Source organism: Epinephelus moara, chromosome 6 (assembly GCF_006386435.1).
Source record: "Epinephelus moara isolate mb chromosome 6, YSFRI_EMoa_1.0, whole genome shotgun sequence".
NCBI classification, from domain to species: Eukaryota; Metazoa; Chordata; class Actinopteri; order Perciformes; family Serranidae; genus Epinephelus; species Epinephelus moara.
This window is the reverse complement of record NC_065511.1, coordinates 35,303,637-35,326,366: the sequence shown is the minus strand read 5'-3', so window position 1 is coordinate 35,326,366 and position 22,730 is coordinate 35,303,637. Positions and strand designations below refer to the sequence as shown.

At 42.0% G+C, this 22,730-nt stretch overlaps 2 protein-coding genes across 2 annotated transcripts; one reads left to right on the top strand and one right to left on the bottom strand.

Moving 5' to 3' along the window:
* Positions 1 to 3: 3 nt before the first annotated feature.
* On the bottom strand, positions 4 to 20,930 carry LOC126392468 (large proline-rich protein BAG6-like; the record flags this gene model as incomplete). The annotated part of the gene is made up of 25 exons (XM_050047879.1): positions 20,792 to 20,930; positions 18,128 to 18,215; positions 17,924 to 18,041; positions 17,263 to 17,477; positions 15,542 to 15,613; positions 15,328 to 15,450; positions 15,046 to 15,239; positions 14,598 to 14,730; positions 13,329 to 13,529; positions 13,019 to 13,241; positions 12,669 to 12,719; positions 10,719 to 11,071; positions 10,560 to 10,632; positions 10,087 to 10,415; positions 8,183 to 8,441; positions 7,876 to 8,045; positions 7,583 to 7,636; positions 6,240 to 6,348; positions 5,855 to 5,979; positions 4,479 to 4,613; positions 4,017 to 4,073; positions 3,684 to 3,908; positions 2,047 to 2,154; positions 1,813 to 1,959; positions 4 to 84 (listed from the first exon to the last, which is right to left on the bottom strand). Coding segments are annotated over exons 2-25 (3,636 nt in total), but the record flags the coding sequence as incomplete, so codon positions are not given.
* On the top strand, positions 20,916 to 22,716 carry glrx3 (glutaredoxin 3). Its single transcript, XM_050045989.1, has one exon. It carries the CDS (start codon positions 20,961 to 20,963, stop codon positions 21,933 to 21,935), a length of 975 nt encoding a protein of 324 aa, XP_049901946.1. The 5' UTR covers positions 20,916 to 20,960; the 3' UTR covers positions 21,936 to 22,716.
* The last annotated feature ends 14 nt before the right edge of the window (positions 22,717 to 22,730 follow it).

Here is a 22,730-nt window from a genome sequence, read left to right as displayed (position 1 = left end):
TGAGAAGGCTCTGTGTCCATTGGGGAACTGCTGAGGGTTGAAATCCGGGTCTTCTCTCACTCGTTTCTTGATGTCTGCTTTAACCTGAGAGGACAAATGTATGATCAGTAAAATTCACTGACATTTCTAACTCATAACTGAAAATACAGCTGTGGAGGAGACCCTCACTCAACAGTGTGTTGTGTGGCTCACTGTATATGTTTAGATAAGGACAGGGTTTACCTCACAACAATCTAACGTCTATTTATTCAATATTTTAGGTTTTTCGCTGTCTTTAACAAACACCATTTCCGTCGTACGCTTGAAAAAAAAAGAGGCCACCCTTACTACGAAGCAGGATTTGGAGTTAGTGAGGTAACGTCAGAGTTGAGCCTGTGTTTTCAGTACTACAGAGCTGGTTCTCTTTTTACAGGGATAAATCACCATGGTAACAGATGCTAAACAGCTAACCTTCAGCAAAGCAGGTTATGTTCAAAGGATTGGATCACAGCCTGTCAACACCCTGACCTCTGACCAATGAGATCACAGAAGATAAAAGTATCCCGACATGGACAAAAGTCCGGAATCTCAGGTAAAAAAAGAACACATCAAAAACTTTAACCTTTACAGTTCCTTCTTTGTTATAGATTTAATTTAGACATGTATAAGGTATTGCATGCTACTAAATTAAATGTCAAACCCACAGCACAGTTATTTCATTTCAGGTTTTAATTGTTCATTCGTTATTCAATGACAGCATGAGGAATTAGTTATTCACTGACTAATGTAATTATAGTTTTATAATTATTTAAATGCAATTAATTTAATAGTTTTTTTTAAATGTCTCAATTTAATATTATATCATACACTCAGCTGCCATTTTATTAGGTACACTGAGCTAAAATTAATGAAGGTTATAACGTACATGGTTTGTTGAAACTGTTTAACAGGTGTCAAATATTGTCTTCTCCCTATTCTTATAATTTAATATTACACTTCATACAAATCTGCACCTTATTATTTTAATTATTCTGCCTTTAACTGCACATTTTCGTAGGTATTTTTTGGCTGAATAACAATGGTTCATTTTTTTTCTTTTTTTTTTAAAGATATTTTTTTGGGCATTTTTAGCCTTTAATGGATAGGACAGACAAGTGTGAAAGGGGGAGAGAGAGAGGGAGTGACATGCAGCAAAGGGCCACAGGCTGGAGTCGAACCCGGGCCGCTGCGGCAACAGCCTTGTACATGGGTTGCCTACTCTACCACTAAGCCACCGACGCCCTACAATGGTTCATTTTTAAACCAGATTAAATCGTAGTTTAACTTTAAATCATCATCAAATCTTACAAGGTCCCGACAGTACACAAATTAATATGTAAGTTTGTTTATTTCAATTTGAGTAAGCAAGTATCTACATATTATTTAAACTCTAATTAATTTTGGTTCACCTTTAAACTTACTAAACTGAGATTTGTTTGTTATTGTGCAGCAAAGCTCCGCATAATTGAAATCTGGATTTACTTATTTTAAACTCTGATTAGAAGTAATTTTAGACTGAGTAAATTCTTGTTGGTGCAACACAGGCTAACTGTTATATTTCTACACTTACCTCTACCTTTATTAAAGCAAAGATTCTGGGAATGTGTATTAAATTGAAAAACTGCTTGAACATACAAGTACACTAAGTTTCTCAGGTCAAAGATAAATGTTTTCAAAGTTTAAAAGAAATTTAAAGCTCATCTTAGTTGTCACTTTCAATGGTGGTCATGATGTCCCTGAATGATATGCAGTTTGTCTCTGGTTTGTTTTAATATACATGTAAGGTTTAATTACCTGTTCTGCATACGCCTCCTTCACCTCCTGGGCCTCCAGGTCGTCTTGTAACCTCTCAGGAGAAGTGATGGGCTTCACTCCTGCTGTCCTGGCTGCTTGACTCACAGCATCAGAGAGGGAGAGGAGGCTTCCACCACTCAGCCCTGTCTGAAAACACACGCACAGACACCTTAAAGAAGGTAAGGACAAGTGACATTCAAACATATTAAGTAAAGTTACAACTGCTCTGATTACCTTCCTGCGTTTAGCCGGCATGCCATGCAGGTACGCGTCAGACAACGGAGGCTGAGCCTTCATCTTCCTCTGGGTTATCATGTCACACCTGATGATGGGCACCCACTCCTACAATACATACAGTCAATGGAGAGGGATGTTGAGTTACCAGCAGTGCCTTTTACAGGATAAGTTCATGTTTTTAAGTCTGTCTTATAACAAAACTCAAAGTAGGAGAACACACATAAGGGAATTCTGTAATAAAAACATTAAGTAAGACTAAGAAGAACTTGTGCAGAGGGAGACTGAACTGGCCAGAAAAGAGAGACATGCATAGAAGTACAGTTCTACAGTTGAAACACTGTAGTGCCAAATGAAAGGAGCTGTCTGATGGCAAGGTAAAGCTGTGAAAATATTCTTAAAATAGTGAACACTAAGACTGATATTCATTGCTTAGCTTTTGTGGTAATACTGCTTCATACAGTCCCACTTGAAAAAATAAGACCCCTCTAAAATCTCTTCAAAGCTACAGTCAGTAACTTTTATGGTAATAACTTTGTGTCATATTTGCTGAAACTGTCACTATATTTTGAAAAAAGTACTTTGAAACAAATCACGACTCTCCTCCTCTTCCTACTGCCTCTTACAGCATTTACCAGACCGCATTGAGAACAACCAATCAGAGCCGACTCAAACGCAGCAGGCAGTTATGTCAATCACTGCTCATGAACTGCGGTCAAACTAGGCAGCGCCGCTAAAATGAAAAGCTGTGAAATGAGAAACTTCATGACCTGCCTGCCATGCTGGAGGTAGTCGACTAAAGTACAAAGCGCTGCCCACCAGCCGGAGCAAACTCTCATTTTACCGCTAAACAGTGCACTTAAACAGGTTTCTGAAAACATCTGAGGGGAGAAAGAGGCAATGCAGTAACAGAATCTTGATTCATATTTGATTAGCGCTGCCTAGAGCAGTGGTTGACATGATGGACAGCTGTGTTAGAGACTCCTCGACTCTGATTCTTTTCAGTCACATGCAGTAAGGCCACTGGAAGCACTGTAAGACCATAGAGAAGGCAGAGGAATATCATGTTTCGCAGATTATCTGTCTCATTTAGTGCTGTGTGGATATGGTGACAGTTTGGGCAAATATGAAAAAACTTTTTAAATAAAAGTTACCAACTACAGCTTTAAAATGCAAATTCACTGTATCTTACACTGGAGTTGTGTTAGGTATGGACCTCAACATCCAGTATGGACAAAGTTACAGTAAAAAAAGGTTTTAATGTACATATGGACATGTGAGTATTGTTTGAAGACAGACTTGTAAACTATCCTGTAAAGCACTAGTGAGAAGATCATAAAATCACTCCAATAAAGATCTAATTTGTGGAGCTCACTGCAGTAAAATTTAAATTCAAACCATCAATGTGTCTTTCCAGAAGCAACGTCCCAATCACTCTGGATAATCCACAGACTTCTAAAAGAGGAAGTTCTTTACAGAGGAATCTGTTGACAGTTTGTTCACTGGACTATTCAGAGAAATGAGGACACTAAATGTGACGCAGGGCGGTGCTAAACTAGAGCATGTGTAGTCATGAAAACCCTTCCCTCAACAAACAATGATAAGATCAATTTCAAACAAACTGTGTGGGCTCTTACAGGGGGAACAGCAGCTGCCCAGGCCTCTGACTCTCGCGCAGACTCCTCGCTCCCTCCCTCGGCTCCTGCTGCTGCCATGTCGCCACCTAACGGTGCAGCACCTCCCGAGGCTCCCAGGTCTCCAGGCAACACCCTTGTTTCGCGTGGCGACGCCCTCGTGTCGTGGGACACCGACATGGCCTCCTCTGCTGTGGTGGCTGCAGCTGGCGAGAGGGTGTCCCCGATCTTTGGAAGTGGAGAACAATGACATGAGGGAGCTAAAAAGGCAGAGCAGTGCCTAAAATGTCAAACTGAGTTCATCTGAAAAGGACATTAAAAACACACAATGCTTACCGTTGCACTTTGTGCTCGTTCGGGCTCTTGTGTGCCAGCTGCAGAAGACTGATCTCTCTGTGAAAGAATGTCATTTAATATTTATTAGCCATTTCAGACGTGCTGTCCAAGGTAACCGGATATGCAACAGCCATCAGATAAGAGGGACTGCTTCTTTCTCTGCATGTCACATGTTGCATGAGCATTCTGTCCTGTAGAAAAGTTATACAATATTCAAATGTAAAATTCAGGAAAATAAAACTTAAGTCTACAGTTATGCAGACAAAATTTGGGGAAACAAAGATTTTATATTCCTGAGAGTAACTGAGAGGCTACGTCATGTAAATGAGGCTTGCAGGTTTGATTTCCTCAAACTGCCAACATGTGTTCATCCATGTCTTGGGAGGGAACCATATTGACTGAGCTGAAATGTTAAACAAATGCAAATGAAAAGGCCACAAAAACTTGCAGCTGGTCTGTTACCTGTGTGTAAACTATGTAGTTCTGGATCTGATCCTGTGTGATGGGGATGTGCTCCAGAATCACCTGCAGCCTCATCGTCATCATGCTGGTCATCCAGTTTTCCAGGCTGGGGCTGATGTCACTTGACATCCTCCGCTGAACAGCAAGAGAGGAAACACAGCTTTTAGTTTGCAGGTGCAACTGTTTTCAAAATTGTGTTTGTTTGTTTTTTAGTTGCTTTTGCATCAAATCTTCATCTCCTGTGACTATTCTAGCATCACAAAAACATTTCAAGGATACAGTAGTTGACCTCTGCAGTCTCTACAGCCTGTAATGTTGTCATTCTGTACTGAGTGCTTTAAAATCTACAATGTAATGTCATCACCGCAGAGAACAATAAAGTTCACTTTGATTATCCATGACATGTATGAAATTTTGTACATTTTAATAACTTATTTAGTTTTAGTCGTACTGGCTGTAAAATGACTGTTTTCTGTACAAACTTGTCGGCAACACCACGGTTTAAAATATTTACAAGTCTCTGATTGCTTGTCTGTCCTTCAGTATTCTCAACAACTGTTCATCCAATCAACTTCACACTTGGTGGGTGTATTGCTATCATTGTCACTGTGTAGCATATTGACAAGGGACCCCTAATAACTGCTACTCTGCCCAATGGCATGCTGGGTACAGCTCACCCTCTGTCACTCCCACAGTACATTCAAGAACAGCTGAAGAAATAGAGACTGCAGATGTTACACTGGAGAAAACCTATGCAACTTTCAAAATAAATGCTTTTGTTCCTGGAAATAGCCTGGTCCTAAATAGCTAGCTGTTAGTAAATGACTCGTGTACAACCAAAGGTAGTGCAGAGTCGAGTGTGAAGTTGTTTGAATGAGCGGTTCTTGAAAAAGCTGCATGGTTTGAGTGATGACCTCACTAATGTGAATGAAATGGAGGGACAGGATCGATAAACAGTGGACATGTAAACAAGTAAAAGGTAAAGGCAGTATAGTCTAAATGAAATTAGTTTTTTCTGAAAGGCAAAATAGCGAATTTGTGATTAAAGCAAAGCTCCTCCGACTTCACTTGCTGCAATATTTGAAAGTTAGTCAGGAACAAGTATTTACATATTTCCCCTCTCCTTCCATAAAGGGTTCAACAGCTCAACAATGTCATGACTGAGACTTTGTTGGCTTGTAGGTTTTTTTTGGCATTTCCTGCCACAAGTACTCAAGTGTGCCACTCAAGCTCGTGTTTGCATTTGCACAAACCACTAAACCTTATATCCTTTTCCTAAAATGTTAAATTCAGTTTCACCTGGACTCTACTGCCTGTAGAAACCTACTGTAGCAGAAACAAACAGCGACTGACTGGATAAGAGATTGTATACTGACTATTCGGTGGTTGATGACTGCAGTCAGAGCTCTCTGATCTCCTCTCAGGCAGTGCAGGTTGAGGGCGAGACACTCAAACAGTGCCTGGTTGCACATCTGTAGCAGCCGGGGCCCAAATGACTCATCTGGATGAGAAAAAATATTGATATTATTATTTGTTTTGCTATATTGTTTAGCAAAAAAAGTCCAACACAAACACAGCTCCTGCAGGGACAGTGAAATGAAACATTTTTAAGTTATTTCTTCACCTCCTGATAAATAATTAATTATGATTAGCTCTAGTGCTGCAACCTAAACTCTATACACAGAGGATAAACCTGAACAAAAACATCCACACAAACCCTTCATCTACACCCACTGATTTATACTGTTGTTAAAAGTTTACCAGTGCAGCGCAGAATGTGTGTAGCAATGTGCGTCAGCTGCTGTCTGAAGAAGGACATGTTGGTCTGAGTTACGTCAACGCCCTCCAACACTGTGACTGAAGACTCTCTCTGTGGGAGTTGAGAAAGGGGTGTCGTCAATACATTCAGCACTTCAACAATCAGGATTTTTTAGAGGCGACTCATTCCTTTATATACCTTAACTACAAATATGAGAAATATATGAATCAGTCCCCACACTGAACTCCTGTTATCAGCGTTCTTTAGCCGCATGTTTTACCAATGTTTTGATGCCTTTATTCATTTGTGATGTGAGAACATCAGATTTGAACACTGTCTGAAAGTGAAATGATTCAGCTGACATAATGCGAGTCGATTCGGAGCAAGGGTTGCAACAGTATGAGATTGTCAAGTACAACAACCATCTGTATCACAGTTTGAGGGTATCTTTATTATCAGTTACAAGAACACTTAAAGGACTAAAAACAGAGTTTTTTTTTTGTTTTTTTTAAAGATTTTTTTTGGGCATTTTCAAGCCTTTAATCGATAGGACAGATGAGTGTGAGGGGGGGAGAGAGGGAGGGAGTGACATGCAGCAAAGGGCCACAGGTTGGAGTCGAACCCGTGCCGCTGCGGCAACAGCCTTGTACATGGGGTGCCTGCTCTACCACTAAGCCACCGGCGCCCCAGAGTTTTGGTTTTTAGTTAAACAAATACTTTATTACTATAACTGAAACCAAACAATTTTCTTTAATGGAGGTAAAATAACGACTGAAACTAACTAAAATATAGGTGAGATTCTTCTGGTTACATTTCTTTTTCATTACCGTAGATAAGCAAATGTCCACAGTATGATATCCATCAAATTTTTCGATAACATGGTACACCTTGACACTGGAAAACTACTGAAACCCTACTCTGAACAGCCCTACATTTAGTTATATACCGTTTTTAGGGTGTCAATAGGTATCACACTTTAATTTAGGGCATTTAAAGACCTTTTAAAGATCATTTTTAACCAAAGTTATGACAGATTTTTGGACAAGTCATCTTTTTCCTTATTCAAGCATTGCAGGTAAGATTAAAAGTAAGTTGTATCTATGCGGTCCTGTGCAGGGGAAGGTTTGAATATGAATATGGTTGTTATTCAGTGAGGTTACTTTACATTTGCCTTGACTTATTTTGACAACAATAAATTAAAAGATGGATAAATTAAATGAATCAAATGTTTGTGGCAATTAAGACTGGAGAAATTCAAATTTTAGAATATTTAATGACTTTTAAGGCTTAATATGTATAAAATTTAATTTAAGACACTAGACGAGGAGCTGACATAAGGACTTACAAAGCTCTCACTGATGTACTCCTCCAGTTCGTTGACAAGACCGTCAGCTGCAGCCTGGGGGACGGAAACAGAGAACATGAGGAAAAACCAGAGAATGACGACACATACAAGAAGAAGATGACAAAAACTGTTATTGGTCAGTTACTCAAAAGAATAAAAAAGACAAACCATCAAACATGGCACCAATAATGGAGAGTACATGAGCTCTTTCTACTTTTAACTGTGCTTAAGTATTTAAAGATCTGTAGTGAACAACAACAATGAAAAGGAAAAATAATTCAAGTGGTACTGACAGCAATGTTCTCATCAGTGGGCTCTCTGCCGTTGAGGTAGTTCTGGTTGAAGAACTGGGACAGCTGAGGCTGGATGCGGCCAAGGGGCTGGTGCTGGCCATGAAGCAGCATCACCAGGTCTGACATGGTGAACGTCTGGCACACCAACATCAGCAGCTCTCCAAAAAACCCTGCAAACCACATTACAACAAGAAGAAATTTTTAGATAAATCATTGTCTGATATGTTGCTTGACTGAATGACACTGTAATCTGTTACCCACAGCGGCTGCACTGACAACATAATATACATGTGTGTTGGTTCTTTACCAGTGGGATCCTCAGGACTGATGAAGATGTTGGTCGCCTGGGACAGTCTCTGCATGAACTGGGCAATGCTCTCAGTGTCGTTCTGGGCCTGACCCAGAGAGCCCATCATGGTGCTCAGGACACCACGGACGATGCCTGTGAACAGCTCTGGGTTGAGGGCTTCGGCTCCAGTAGGGGGGTTGGGCATGGGGGTGGGCCCAGCAGCAGGAGCAGGAGTGGTACCAGAGGGAGGTGGGGGTGGAGAGAAGATGGGCTGGGCCTAGAAATTAAATGGAAACAAGGATTTGTTAACATTATGTTGCTTTACTTGAAATGCGAATGATTCCTTTAAATGGAAAGCACAACTCACTGTCAGCCTGTCTGCCCTCTAGTGGGACACATAGCGATGACTATGGCCTTTAAATGTCTCTATACTTGGGCCAATGAGATGCATATTAACATGTGATACGGTTTTCCAAAGTTACAAAATTTTCTGAATATTAAAAGTTGTCCAGACACAAGCAGTCTCATGAAACTAAATGAAATACAGAAATTGGCAGAATTATTATTTCAATCAGAAACTGTCTCATCAAAGAGTAAGTCAAAGAAGAGCACAAATATGAGAAAGCAATGCCAGCTTTTGGTACTCGAAACTTCCCAATAACCGGTGCAAAAGACCAAGTTCAGTTAGTACAAAAAAAGTACAGCAGTTACACACACAACGAGTCACCATCCTTCACTACGTTCCTCCCTAAGATACTGTTTAAGCTAGGGTAAATCTGGGAAGCTGAATCTGAAAACAGACCCTCTACCTCTGCTCTTCCCTCTCCATCCCAAGCCCCTCCCACAAAACAACCACAGACATATGCTCACGCTTCATACAGTAACCCAGTGTTTCCCATACATTGTTTTCTTTAATCTTGTTTCATTGTAGAATTGCCCACAGAGCATTTCCTCAACCTGTTCTTGCTCCACTCTCGCTCTCAGTTTATCAGACCACAAGTTAGACAAGAATTAGCTAGCTATCCACCCCACGGTCTCCCCATCGCTGTGAACTGCTTCCCCTGGAGGGGAACGGGGACTAGCTTGGGAAACAGACCTTCAATCGGCAGCCAAAGTGGCTCAACTTTGGCCAGCACAAACTCCCCCAGCACCAGGTGTCACAGTGGGCTGGTGGCCAACAGAAGCACTGGCTCTAACCTGTGTTACAGCAGCAACAGAAAGTTTGCTGACGTGGCAGGGAGTTGGGGCTGTCTGGTTCCCCAGAGATGGAGTTTGCACTGGTTGGATTCAAGTTGCTGCTGCTGCTGACTGGGCGTCTGTTTCCAGAGCTGATGCCCGCTCTAGACCCAGCAAGCTGTTTGTAGAGGCAGGAAGTGAGGTGGAGGACACACTGTGATTTGAGGCTGTTGCTAACGTAGCTAGCGGACTTGAAGTTGTAGCCATGATCCTTCAGTTAACTAAACTATTGGCAACATTTTCTCCTCATCTCTGAATTGCTTCCCCAATACTGACACATATATTGTTTTGTTTATTGTCAGGCTCTCTTTTTGATAACTCCGTCCTCTTTTTTTGGGTTGCTTTGCAATGTAGGCAGTTGTTACCAATGCTGGAATAGCAATTTTCTCTCCCCTATTGAATGATGTTTTCACCGGAGTAGAACAGCGACGACGACGACAACAACCTGTTACTCTTATTGTAGATGATGTATATCAGCACTGAGCAGCTGTAAGACATTTTTAAACATTGCAGTGTTTCAAATACATTAACTCTTTAAAGATCTATTCAATGAATTAAAAGATTTAGAATTTGATTTGACTGATGAACTCCTTTCACATCGTCTGTGTGCAGGAAGTCTAGCACTAAAGAAATGGTACGCAAATGAAGTTTCTACTAACTGTCAAGTCGCACATTCAACCACTGACCTGCTGCATGAACTCAGTCACTCCCTGGATGAAGGCTGGGACGCCAGATGTGGTGACAGTAATTGAAGGGGCCCCAACAGAGCCCACGCCGGCCCCCAGGAGAGAACCCAGAAGCTGGCCGAGGTCTGGGGGCATCTCCTGAGACTGAGGTTCACCAGTGTTGGTGTCAGATTGGCTCGGTGGACTAGTAGTGTTTGCTGTGGGCGGAGGTGTTGGGCCCGAATTGGAGAAAGAAAAGGAGGAGGAGGCTGAGGAGGTTTGAGAGGAGGAGGAAAATGAGGAGGAGGAGGATGTGGATGTGGAGGAGGAGGATGTGACTGTTTGACCAGCTGTAAAAAAAAAAAAAAACAGATTGAAATATCACTGATTGACAGCAATCCTGAAACAATCTTGCTATACTTTAAGCTAACATAATAACACAAAAATGTTGCTCATGAAGTCCAAATCTAAATTTGACAACCGGAAACGCTTACCCATCTGTCCTGGCAACAAAAGCTGTCCAACCAGTCCACTAATCATCTGATTAAGAGCAGCAGGGTTGAATGCCTGTGGAGCAAGATTTTTCAATAAGTCTCAAATGTTGAAAATCAGCCTCAAAAAGAGGAACCAAAATCAGAAAACATTATCCCCACCTGTCCAGGCTGCTGGCCCGGCATGGCAGCCCTAACGTTGATGGTGGTTCCCCGAGTGCCAAAGGCTGGAGGGGGCATGTTGGGTGCAAATGGGGGTCGAGTGAACACTACCCTGGCCTGGGGCTGTGGGCCAGTATGGGGAGGTGGTGGGGGGGCTGTAGGGGTGGTGGTGGGTGTGTTGGGACCTGTGGTGGTGGTTGAGGAGTTGGCTGTGGAGCTGTAGCCTGGAGGAGTGGGCTGGGGTGGGACTGGTTGGCCAGTAGCAGTGGCGGTGGCGGCGCTAGTAGCTACAGCAGCAGCATACTGGCTGATCTGTTGCATGAGATTCCGCATAAAGTCAGGGGGGAGGGCACCTGAAGGGGAGAGCAGAAACCGGGGAATTAGAATAACATGATTTAAGGGCAGTTCTCAACCTAGAATGTTATTCAACTGCCAACTTTGGTGGGATGTCAGGTAATATGGTAAACAAGCCAAATTAGCCTTCCGAGCCAATACATGCTTCTAACTACGCAAACGACAGTTTTGAAAATGTGCAACATTTTTTTGCTGACACCAGATATCAAGCATAAGCCAGAGACTATATCATATTAGGCAGCAGTGAGCTGTAAATTTACCCCTTACAAACAGAAGGTAGACGATAAAATGATCTCAGAATCTGACCAGTAAAGCATCTCTTCCCCAGAGCAGCTGCCTGTCTTACTCAGACAGACTGGTCTGAGTCCACAATTGCCTGTATCTGTCAGTGACATCTTCACAAAGTGTTTGGGACGTTTTGATGCAGTGTAGCAATTTTGGCCTCAAGGGCAGCGCGAAAGTGAGACACACTGACTCTGCAGCTAATTCTGGGACTGCAATGACTGAATTTGAAAGGACAGACACAGGAAGAGGCCACGCTCAGCAGTCACACAGGAGTCAGGTTACAAACCAATCACAGCCGACAGATATCTTTCCCTTCTTCTGTAACTATTCAGTCTGATAAAACGGAAAAGTTGGTCATGTTAGTGCAGGGCTACCCAGAGCTTTACATCTGTCCCACAGACAATAGGCCTACACACTTATAAACAGCTCCTGGAAGAAGATCAGCTCTGCACTCAGGATTTTAGGTAAATAGGCTATGCGATGCTTGTTGAGGTTGCTTAACAACCTCAGACACAACCGGCTGCCTTGTCTTGAAAGCTTGAAACAAAAAAGGCACAAAAGTAGCGCTCAGAGTCTGAACCTGAGTTTCCAGTGCTGGTACCTGCGGTTATTCCACAGGCTAGTTAATAACATGTCGGGCAGGAAATCCAAAGTGTAGGATCATTTTGAGAAGGTGAAGGACGAACCCAAGGTGATATGTAAACTCATCTTCATTGGTTGACTACAAACATGACGTATCATCAGAAACATGGAAGTAGCTACATGCCCATTAGCCCACAGCGTCATTAACAGGCGGCACGCTCAGTGTGTGACGTGCACTTGTAGATAAAATATAGGCCTATATTAATGAAGGTTCATTAGTACGGTTTTGTATTTCTCTGTAATGTAGCACAGTGTTAACAATGTTACTGATACTATTCTTTCTCACACCTTCAACTCAAACCATTGTGTTGCCCCGCCAGAAATATATCATTTAATAATTAAATAATTATCGTAAACATGCAGGCAACTAGTCGACTAATGGCCCTAAATAACGTCTACTGGTCTCATCGACCAATAGTCGTTATTTAGGGCCATTAGTTGACAGTTGAAAATTCTTAGTCTATTTAAGACAGCACCCCTAATGTTTTACTTCTGTTTTCAGCAGAAAATATAACGTTTTTAGAGAGATTCCAGATCAACATCAGGTATTTTGTTGACCCTGTCTGAGAGTTGGAAAAAAGAAAACATGGACTTTTGGAGGGTTTTTACATGACTAGACTGTGGTATGTAAAACGTAGTACACCAAATGAGATATAACTTGGCTTTTACCTGGTTGTCCGGGCATTTGCTGTCCAGCTGTAGCAGGGTTTGCACCTGGGCCTGCACACGCACAAAAACAACACACAACTACTTTGAACTCCATTGTAAAATTATTAAAGTACCTGTCTGTAAATAAGAGACAGAAGTGCATTTGCAGCAACAAGCCAACATTCAACACATACTGTGACAAAAAAATCTTTCTTCAGATCACTCTGATTGTGGCAGCAGTGTATGGAGGCTGCAGACATGTGGTATTAGCGATCATTTAACTCCTCACACACTGCTGCCCAGCAATATGACACACAAACAGCTTTGATGCAGTGGAGCATTCAATCAGTGGCGGGTAGGGGACAACACACCGTCCGTGTTCATCTGCATCATGACCACCGGTACTGCCTGGTGGCTGATCCTGATGACCCGGGGGCCAGCCTGTCCCTGTCCAGCCTGCTGATTGGAGGGGGAAGTCTGTGAGGGGGAGGTCTGTCCCTGACCTGCCTGCTCCGACTGGCTGGCCGGCTGGGTGGGCGGGGCTTGTCCTTCTGTGCTATTGGCTGCAACAGTCACTGTGGCGCCCATGTTCATCTGTTGAGGAAGGTGCAAGAACAATCAGTCCAAATACATTAAAAGGTTTTTTACATCTTTCCTTTAAAATATGCTTGATTCACTTACTTGCACAGGGATGTGGTGGTGCACAGCTCCAGGCAGAGTGACGGGGGTGGCATAGTGGGAAAATGGCCGGACCACATGCAGGTGGCGGGGCACAGGGCTCATGAGGTTCAACCGCAGGTCACTGAGGGCCACAAGGGCGTTACCGAGCAGCCGGAGACACTCCCACGTCAGGATGAGAGTGCGCTGGTCCTCCTCTCTCTCCTATTGCAGAAAAAAAACAGCTTAGGCAATTGTTTTTTGAACAACATCTATTTACAGTAATTTGTATTCAAGGACTAGTTTTTAGGATTTAGTGGCATCTAATGCTGAGGTTGCAGAACTTAAACTTCTCCCGTGTGCAAAGTGTGTAGGAGAACTACAGTGGTCAATGTGAAAACACGAAAATGGGAATGGCCTTATCTAGAGCCAGTGTTTGGTTTGTCTGTTCTGGGCGACTGTAGATTCAATCTGCTCCGTATGTAGATATGAGGTTCATTCTAAAGCAGGGTTGGAAATTAACTTCTTGTTCCCCTAACGCTGGTGGATTCCAAAATCTACCAGCCACACAATATATTACCGTTGTTTGTTTTGGCTAGTAAGTGAAGCAAATCTTGCAGCCACTTGCATATTTTACCAGCATTTGGCTAGTTGCTGGTGCTCATTTCCAACCCTGTTCTAAGGTAACAAAAACACAACAATTCTTATTTTCAGGTGATTTTAAACTCATGAAAATAGTTGTGCATATATTATATACAATTTCTGCCAACAGATGCCCCTAAATCCTACACGCTGGACCTTTAAATACACAGGGTTTTGTCTATTTGCTTTTTGAACAGTTTGATGAGAAGACTGATACCATTCTCGTTCCTGTACAGAAAACATAGCTAAGTGAAAACAGCTAGCCTGGCTCTGTCCAACTCTAACAAAATCTGCCAACAAGCGCCTTTAAAAACATGTATCTGACAGTTTAATCTACAAAAATAAAAATAATTGTCTGTTTTACAAGGGTTATGTGTCAAAGTATTTCTTGGTCAGGACCACTGCAGAGCCTCTAGGAATTTATTGTGCCATAAAAGAATGCCAAACTCTTCTTTTTAAAGATACCATAAATTGAAGTGGTAGTATAAGTTGCGCTATCAGTATCATCACAACATTGAAAGTAAGTCAAGAACTGATGATTTAGTCCATCATTTTTACGGAAGCATTCAATTGTTTTAACAAAAACAGCAACTTTCCCAGAAATGTACTACAGATCACCAGTAAATTATTATTTGGCTGCTTGAATCCTACTGTATTATTGTTGTATTCTGCGGTAGTGGCTGTCTCCAGGATGGTGTGAGCTCTCTGAATGAAGGGCTGCAGTCTCTCTTCCACCCTCCGCAGCTCAGACAGCATCTCCGCCAACTCTGCTGGGCTGGGATGGCTAGGGGAAGAAAGAGGGGCTAATTTGATGACGATCAAGCACAAGAAATGATAACAAAGCAGGTCAACACAAACATACAGAATCACTAAGTATATAGATAGAAAGATACAGAGAAAGATATGCAACTGACAGGTAGACAGATCAATTTACACAATAGTTTCAATAAAATTAAAAATTATCTGATTCTATGCTTAATGATTTCACATTCTTTTAAAATTCACCTGACTTAAAAAAGGTGTGGAGTAAAAAAAAAAAGGAATCAAAAGTATGTGGCATATGTAACAATCTGTGTCGGTGAAAGAGTGGATGTCTCACTTGGGTCCAGGTTGGGGTGTTGGTCCCTCAGATTGTGCTGAGGAGGTGGGTGGAGGTGGGGGAGTTGATGGAGGTGGGGAAGTGTCCATCGGCTGGGCAGACGGGGAGGGAGTGGAGGTGGTAGATGAAGATGAGGGTGGAGGGGGAGCAGCAGCAGAAGTTGTTTCTGTTTGGCCGGAGTCGCTCGGCCGACCCTGGAAAAAGACAGCAGGTTTGCTACTGATAAGGCCGTGATTTCTCTGGAGCTTTGCCACTGGAGTAATTTGAAAGTTGAGCTCTCACCTCCATCCTGTGGATGACATCATTGATGTCCCTCAGGAGGTTCTCAGCCAGCACCAGCCTCAGCCTAGGCTCGCTCTGTACTGGTTGGTCCATATCGATGTGCACATTCACAGACCCATTGCTCTGATATAAAAAAAAAAAAAAGTTGGCAATCAACAAAACACAGGAAAATGTCACGTGGCAGTGTATGATATCAGCAGGTACAGTATCTTACCCCGGTGCTGGTTGTGACTCTGGCATTCCTGGCATTCTCTCCCATGCCAGACACCATCTGCTGAACCGACATCTAAACAGAAATAGAAAAAGCACAGAAATAATACACCTATGGAAACACTGTAACATGCATGACAAACCATCTGACAGTCATGATAATAAACATGATTAAGGCTGGGCAACATGCTGCATATAAAATACATGATAAAAAACAAACCAGAGGATTTTCTTCCTGTGAGAGCCAAAATTACTGAAGATATTTTTAAATATTTGCTTACAGTGTGAAATTTTTAAATGTTGTGTTTTCTGCTTTAATTAATACAGTTCAGGCATTTTGCCTAGACGAAGAGAATCAATGTACATTTGTTCTATTGATAGTACTATGTTGTAACTAGGGGTGGGAATCTCCAGGTACCTCACGATCTGATTTCGATTCAGAGGGCAACAGTTCAAAATGTTTCTTTTAAAATATAGCAGACTGTATTTTTGGCGATCCATAATTAAATAAACAGGTTATTTTACTTGCACAGAGTGTAGCTCTTGTCCAGGTCCCTTTCCCCTTCAAACTACCTCCATACCCTTACTTTTGAATCAGGGGGCGCCAGTCGGATTGTATCCACCTGCGGATGCTCACACTTGTCCATTGTGAGATATCCAAATATATAGGATATACACACACCTGCGTAGGGTCCAGTGTTTGCATAGCCTACTGTAAGATTTCCCTTGAAACAGTCTGCAATTCACCTTCTATTCAATAATATATGGTCCTCATCCTTTTTATTTTAGAATGTTAACTGCATTGATGAATGAATGAATTAATCTGAAAGCGCCTTACAGCCTCCTGTGTGTATAAGAATAGCATGAGGGGGAGGGGGGGGGGGGGGGGNCAGTATCTTACCCCGGTGCTGGTTGTGACTCTGGCATTCCTGGCATTCTCTCCCATGCCAGACACCATCTGCTGAACCGACATCTAAACAGAAATAGAAAAAGCACAGAAATAATACAGTGCTCCACCACAGCCGCTGTGTTCTTATTTACGTTATCCCAGCAGAGAAGCTGCAAGCAGCCTCTCTCTCCATTAGTGCTGGTGAAAGCCAAGACACTGGGCAGGCCAGGCACAGGATTTTTAAGGTAAACAGACTGAGCAGAGAGTTATGTTCTTCACTACAGAGGTGTTTTAATTTGGTTAATGCTGCAGCCAGTTTACATGCCGGTTGTTGCTCCTCTCATTAATGTTAGTCTCTGGGTGATAGCATGAGTAAGTATTCACAATATACGTCATGTTCGCCTCGCAAATGTAATTATTTAGACATTAAATCAAAACAAGCTGCAACCGCTGTCTTTTGTGAAGATGAATTAGCACAAGGTAAATTTAGCCCGTCCGTGATGTAGACTGTCCGGGTGCTACACTGACTGAACACTTGACTTCTGCCACTTTTGTTCCGTCAACATCATGTTATGAACAAACATTTACATCATCGATTATTGACATTTGTGAATCATTGCAGAATCATCCGCATCATGAAGCATCTAAGAAACAATTTTTCCCCCAGCCCTAGTTGTAACCGCGAGCTGCAAACCTCAAACAGAGAAGAGGAGCGGGCTATAGCAGTCTGGTGACTTCACTTCTTTCTTTATAGTGCCCTCTAAAACCTGTAAACAGACTTTGATGTATGACATCAGTGATATTCCTGCCCTAAACAAGTCATAAAGCAGACCTACCTGTATCTGCTGGGGGTCCATGATGTTGACAGGGAGGTTGAAGGTGCCAAGCATAACGTAGCTGTTAGCGTTACGATCATGTGGAGGCACTTGTGATGGTCCCTGGGAGGATGAGGAGGGTCCACTGTCGGCTGAAGTGCCTCCTGACCCAGAGCCAGGCTGGGAGGGCGGAGGGGGCGCCCGCTCCACAAGATGTATCACCTTACCATCCACATCTGGGACAACAACAGAGAACTACAATTACATCTCTACACATATGATGGCGTGTTGACTTCAAACTCTCATTTTGAGAAACAGCAGAAAGTATAGCTTTTCTACATCGCTGAAGGCCTCAAAAATTACATCCAACTACTTTTGCTGCATTGCAATACAGACTCATTTTTATCCCTCACACAACAGTGGTGAAGCACGAAAGCGGAAAAACACCAAAGTAACAGAAAATCTTACAAAAAATAACAGCATCCCTCAAAGTCAGTTCCTAACTATTCAATGCATGTGGCCCATGTGTTAAGAATCAATGTGCACATGATAATGATTAAATAAGAACAATTTTTACCTAGAATAACAAAAAAGAAAGAGTGCAAAATCAAAACTAAAATTGCCCTTGAGTCAAGATCAAATCAAGCTCTGCACTGCTTTAATTGACCCTTTGATTACTTACTGTAGTCTGCCAGAGTCCTTTCATCCTGTAAGACTCTGCCCTGATAGATCAGCCTCTGTTTGTCCACAGGGATACCCACCGAAGGGGCAATGTGCTCCTTGAACTCCTTCACTGTCAACTACAAAAAGACAAAACAGAGGTGAGTCAGATTTCCACAAAGGCTGACTGAAAATGAGAATTCGAAGAAGGAACTGAAGAATTTACCTGAGCACCAACAGTGTAGGTTCTGCTTTGGGAGTCTAGTGTTTTCACGGTCACCTCTATGTCTGTAGTTTGTTCCTCCATGGTGTTCCTGTATCACAAAATAAAGCATTATTAAAGCCTGACTGATACTGAATTCCTGAGGCCAATCAGCTGATATTCATTTCTTAACACAAGCAACCCTTTTTGATAAAGACCTGTTTTTAATGAACTATGACCAGACTACAAAGGGGATTTTACTGTTGAAAAATAAATCCTTCAGTGCTTTCGGGTTATCGTGGAGGTGCGGTTTCTAAACGACCTTAAAAAATATCATTGGAATTTATGTACAGACTTTTCTTGGTATTTAACCACTGCCATATAAAAATAGAAAGAACTTTATTAATCCCCAAAGGGAAATTCAGCTGTCCAGCAGCTCAAAATGAAATAGACATAATAGAAAATATGTCAAAATAAAATATATAACAAATATACACCAATCCAGAACATCAGTAATAAGCTAATACTGGTCAAGAGTCAGGCCAAACTGATAAACTGGTACAGCCAGTTGCCAGCAATCTGATGCAAGGCTGCTACTAACTGGGTTTTTTTTCATTCTCAGTTAATGTTTTTCCCATTAACTGACTAATCATTGAATGTGTAAAACATCAGAAAATGGTCATTTCTGAAAGATCATGGTGGTGTATTCAAATCGCTTGTTTGTCCAACCAACAGTTCAAAACCCCAAAATATTCCCTTTACAAAATGGGCAAAAGAAAATATGAGAAGCTGAAACCAGTGAATGTTTTTTAAGGCTGCACCTACTGTAACGTTTTTTTTACATTTAAAGCTTCTCCTGAGGTTTTCGAATGAAGCTCTGAACGTCTGCTGTTGTTTTTTTATGATTTAAGCACCTTAAAAACACTTTTTCAATCCTTGAACAAAGAGAATAAGTGGTTTTTCAGACTGAATGACAAACTCTTTAAAAAAAAAAAAAAAAAAAAGAACTTTCTTTAATTAATAAATGTAATTCATGGTGCTCTAAGATTGCTGCCAGACCACCCGATTGAAACTGGTGTGTGCCTCACTTTGTGTGCAGCAGACTTGAGGGCAAACCATTTTTTGACCACAGTGAAAAGTTGTTTTTAAAGGCTAAATGACAGAAAAAAATGAACTTAAGCAGAATATTTCATTAGATAACAAAATGGTGTAAATTTTGGAAATGATTACATCTTTTTTTTTTAACAAATCAGGACTTTAAAACGCTATAGAGTTATTGGAATTGTCTGAATCAGACAAGTCAGAAGCAACAGCCACCTACACTGCCACCCCTGAAATCAAATCATAAAAATAGTGTGATATCAGTAAGATTACTGTTGCTAGATCTTTTTCTTCAACTGTTTAGAAATACTGGGTTTACCCAAAGCATGAGTGGACATGCAAAAACAAAGAAAATCTGCGCAGCAGTCAAATCTTAATTTAGAAATCGAAGGTCATTGTAATGGATAAAACTTCAAAATTTTGAACTATTTGGTACAGCCCTAGTTTTGTCAATTAATTTTCTCTTGACTAATGAATCACTCATAAACCAATTAGTTGTTTCGGCACTAATCTGATGCATGTAATTAGATTTGTCTCACTGCAAACCTACACAATGAGTCAGTGCTGATAATTAATACATCACTTGATGAGTTGATCCACAGAAAACTATCTCTCTAAATCAGATCAATTAATCATTCCAGTCACTTTTAAAGAAAACTTTTCAAACATTAACTGGCTCTAGCTACTTAAGTGTTAGGGTTTGCTTCTCTTATCTCTTTTTATAGAATTGTAACATTAAATGAAATGTCTCTGGACTATAATCAGACCAAACAAACAGTATGAAGACAACACATTGAGCTCTGAGGAGTTGTGGTGAATGTTTTTAACTACATTCTGACATTTTACAGTCTAAACTTCACTCTTGACACTGAAAAAAATTAACAGATGAATCAATAATGACAGTTATTGTTACTTCCATCCCTAACACACAACTAACATTTATCCACAAATCATTACGTTACACCTCCAAGACACCAGTGTCACGAATAACACCAAAAACACATATAAAAGGACTCAGTATTGACAAAACACGTAAATAGTTGCTTCCCTTTTATCGGTAATAACAACGAATACAACAGCTGCTAGGGGATCGAGGAAATAGCCATGTGTAAAGTTAAATAACTCAAAATAAAAGTAAATCAGAGGGAAGAAGCAGCTAGCCAATTTCACCTGCCAGGTAACTAGCATCACAATGTCACCGTAGCTAACTATCGGCTATAACGGTGGACGTTAGCTAAGTTAAGTTAGCATAGGTTAGCTGTAACCTGCTAGGCCAGTTAGCGGCACAGGTATTACAGAGTTTTGTAGTTATTAAACAATTTGAACAGCGACACACATCGCTATCTGTAATTGCGGATAACGTTAGCCAGCTACCGTTAGTTAGCACTGGTTTGCTAGCAGGATTTAGCTTAGTGAAACTTGTAAACCAGACAAACGTTTACAACGAAGCTAACTTTGACTAGCTAACTAGCGTAGGTAAAGAGGCTAAGCTAATGCTAAATAAACTAACCGTTAAAACAAGCGTATATCAGAGACGATGAGATACTTCGTTTTCATAAACACCGCGGCGTGTTGTTCAGTGCTTACCTTGAAAGTCACACTATCCTTTCAACTTATCCAGTGTATGCAGCTGTTCCTTATCATCAAATAACATGCAAATGACTTCCTAGTACAAGCTCTGGTACTTGCCAGAAGCTACCCGGCTGCACGGATGTGACGTAATGGCGACACCGGAACACACACAGAGGAAAGAAACATGGCGAATCTCGTGGAGGCGACAACGCAGCAGCAGTTTGAAGATTTCTTGGCCAAATCTGGAAAATGTCTGACTGTGGTGCATTTCCAGGCGGCATGGGCTCCTCAGTGCGGCCAAATGAACGAAGTGATGACCGAGCTGGCTAAACTACACGCGCTCACCACGTTTGTTAAACTGGAGGCGGAAGCGGTGCCTGAGTTGTCGGAGAAGTATGAAATCACCGCTGTACCGACTTTCCTTTTCTTCAAGGGAGGGGAGAAGGTGGACCGCTTGGACGGGGCCAATGCTCCGGAGCTGGATAAGAAGGTGCAGCGCTTGGCAGTTACCGGGAGTCCGGGCGGAGCTGCGGAAAGCGGTACCACAGACCTGAACCAGCGGCTAAAGAAGCTAATCAACGCGGCGCCATGTATGCTCTTCATGAAGGGTTCACCGCAGGAGCCCCGCTGCGGCTTCAGCAGGCAGATAGTGGGCTTGCTGAAGGAGCACAACATCCAGTTCAGCAGCTTCGACATCCTGTCCGACGAGGAGGTCCGACAGGGGCTGAAGACCTACTCCAACTGGCCCACATACCCTCAGCTGTACGCGAATGGAGAGCTGATGGGAGGACTGGACATAGTGAAGGAGCTGGCCGAGTCTGGAGAGCTGGAGAACACCTGCCCGAAGGCTGTCACCATGGAGCACCGTCTGAAGACTCTCATCAACCAGAGCCCAGTCATGCTGTTCATGAAGGGGAACAAGGAGGCTGCAAAATGCGGCTTCAGCAGGCAGACACTGGAGATTTTGAACGACACCGGGGTGGATTATGACACCTTTGATATTCTGCAGGATGAAGAGGTGCGTCAGGGGCTCAAGACCTATTCTAACTGGCCAACCTACCCACAGCTGTACGTGAAAGGAGACCTGATCGGTGGACTGGACATAATGAAGGAACTGAAGGAGAATGGGGAGCTGGTATCAGTGCTAAAGGGGGAGTAGGTGTATTCACCATGTCATCAGAGAGTGAACAAGAAGCTACTGCACATACCAGGCCAGTGTCGCTGATGCAACAGGAGGGCCAGGGAGGGAAATACTAGATTTAATAATCAAATTGTGTCACATATAACCAAGCTGTTGTAGCATTTGGATATATTCACAACCTACTTAAAAGTCAAAAATGAAACTGCACTTAAAGAGAATTTACTTTGGGTTTATTATTTTTGAAGTTTCGGCAAAGTAATTCTTGAAAACACATCTTGAGAAACGTTTAAAGTGAATGTTAACCGATCCCTGTGCGTGGCCTGATTTTATAAATCCTGTCTGACTCTGAGAAAATACACTGAGATGACTTACATGTTTTCTGCATTTTGGGGGGTTACACTTGTCCTTCCAGTATTCACAGCCTCACACTTAAGAGCGGGTTTATATTTAGTGAAGCCTCTGACTTTTCCTGTTGTCCTGTCCACACTTTCCTCACCTGAAAGAAAAACAGTTACAACTATATCCAATAATCACTCTGGTTAAATGCATAGAACTAACTCTAGGTGGCAGTTATTGAGACTTTGTTCATTAATAACATTGTGATTAAACAATTAAAAAAAACTAAGATTTGGTGTTGTTTTTGGTGCTGCTTCTATCAGCTTGCTAATATGTACAAAATATCACTTTGTAGAATCTGCGGGCAACCAAACTAGGGTTGCAGCAATATGTTTCAAGGTATACTGTGATATAAAAGTTTCTATCATACAGAGTACATTTGCTTATCTGCAATATTGGGGGGGGGGGGGGGGGGGG

Coding starts and splice junctions, on each gene's coding strand:
- glrx3 (XM_050045989.1), top strand. CDS start 20,961: ATGGCGAATCTCGTGGAGGCGACAACGCAGCAGCAGTTTGAAGATTTC.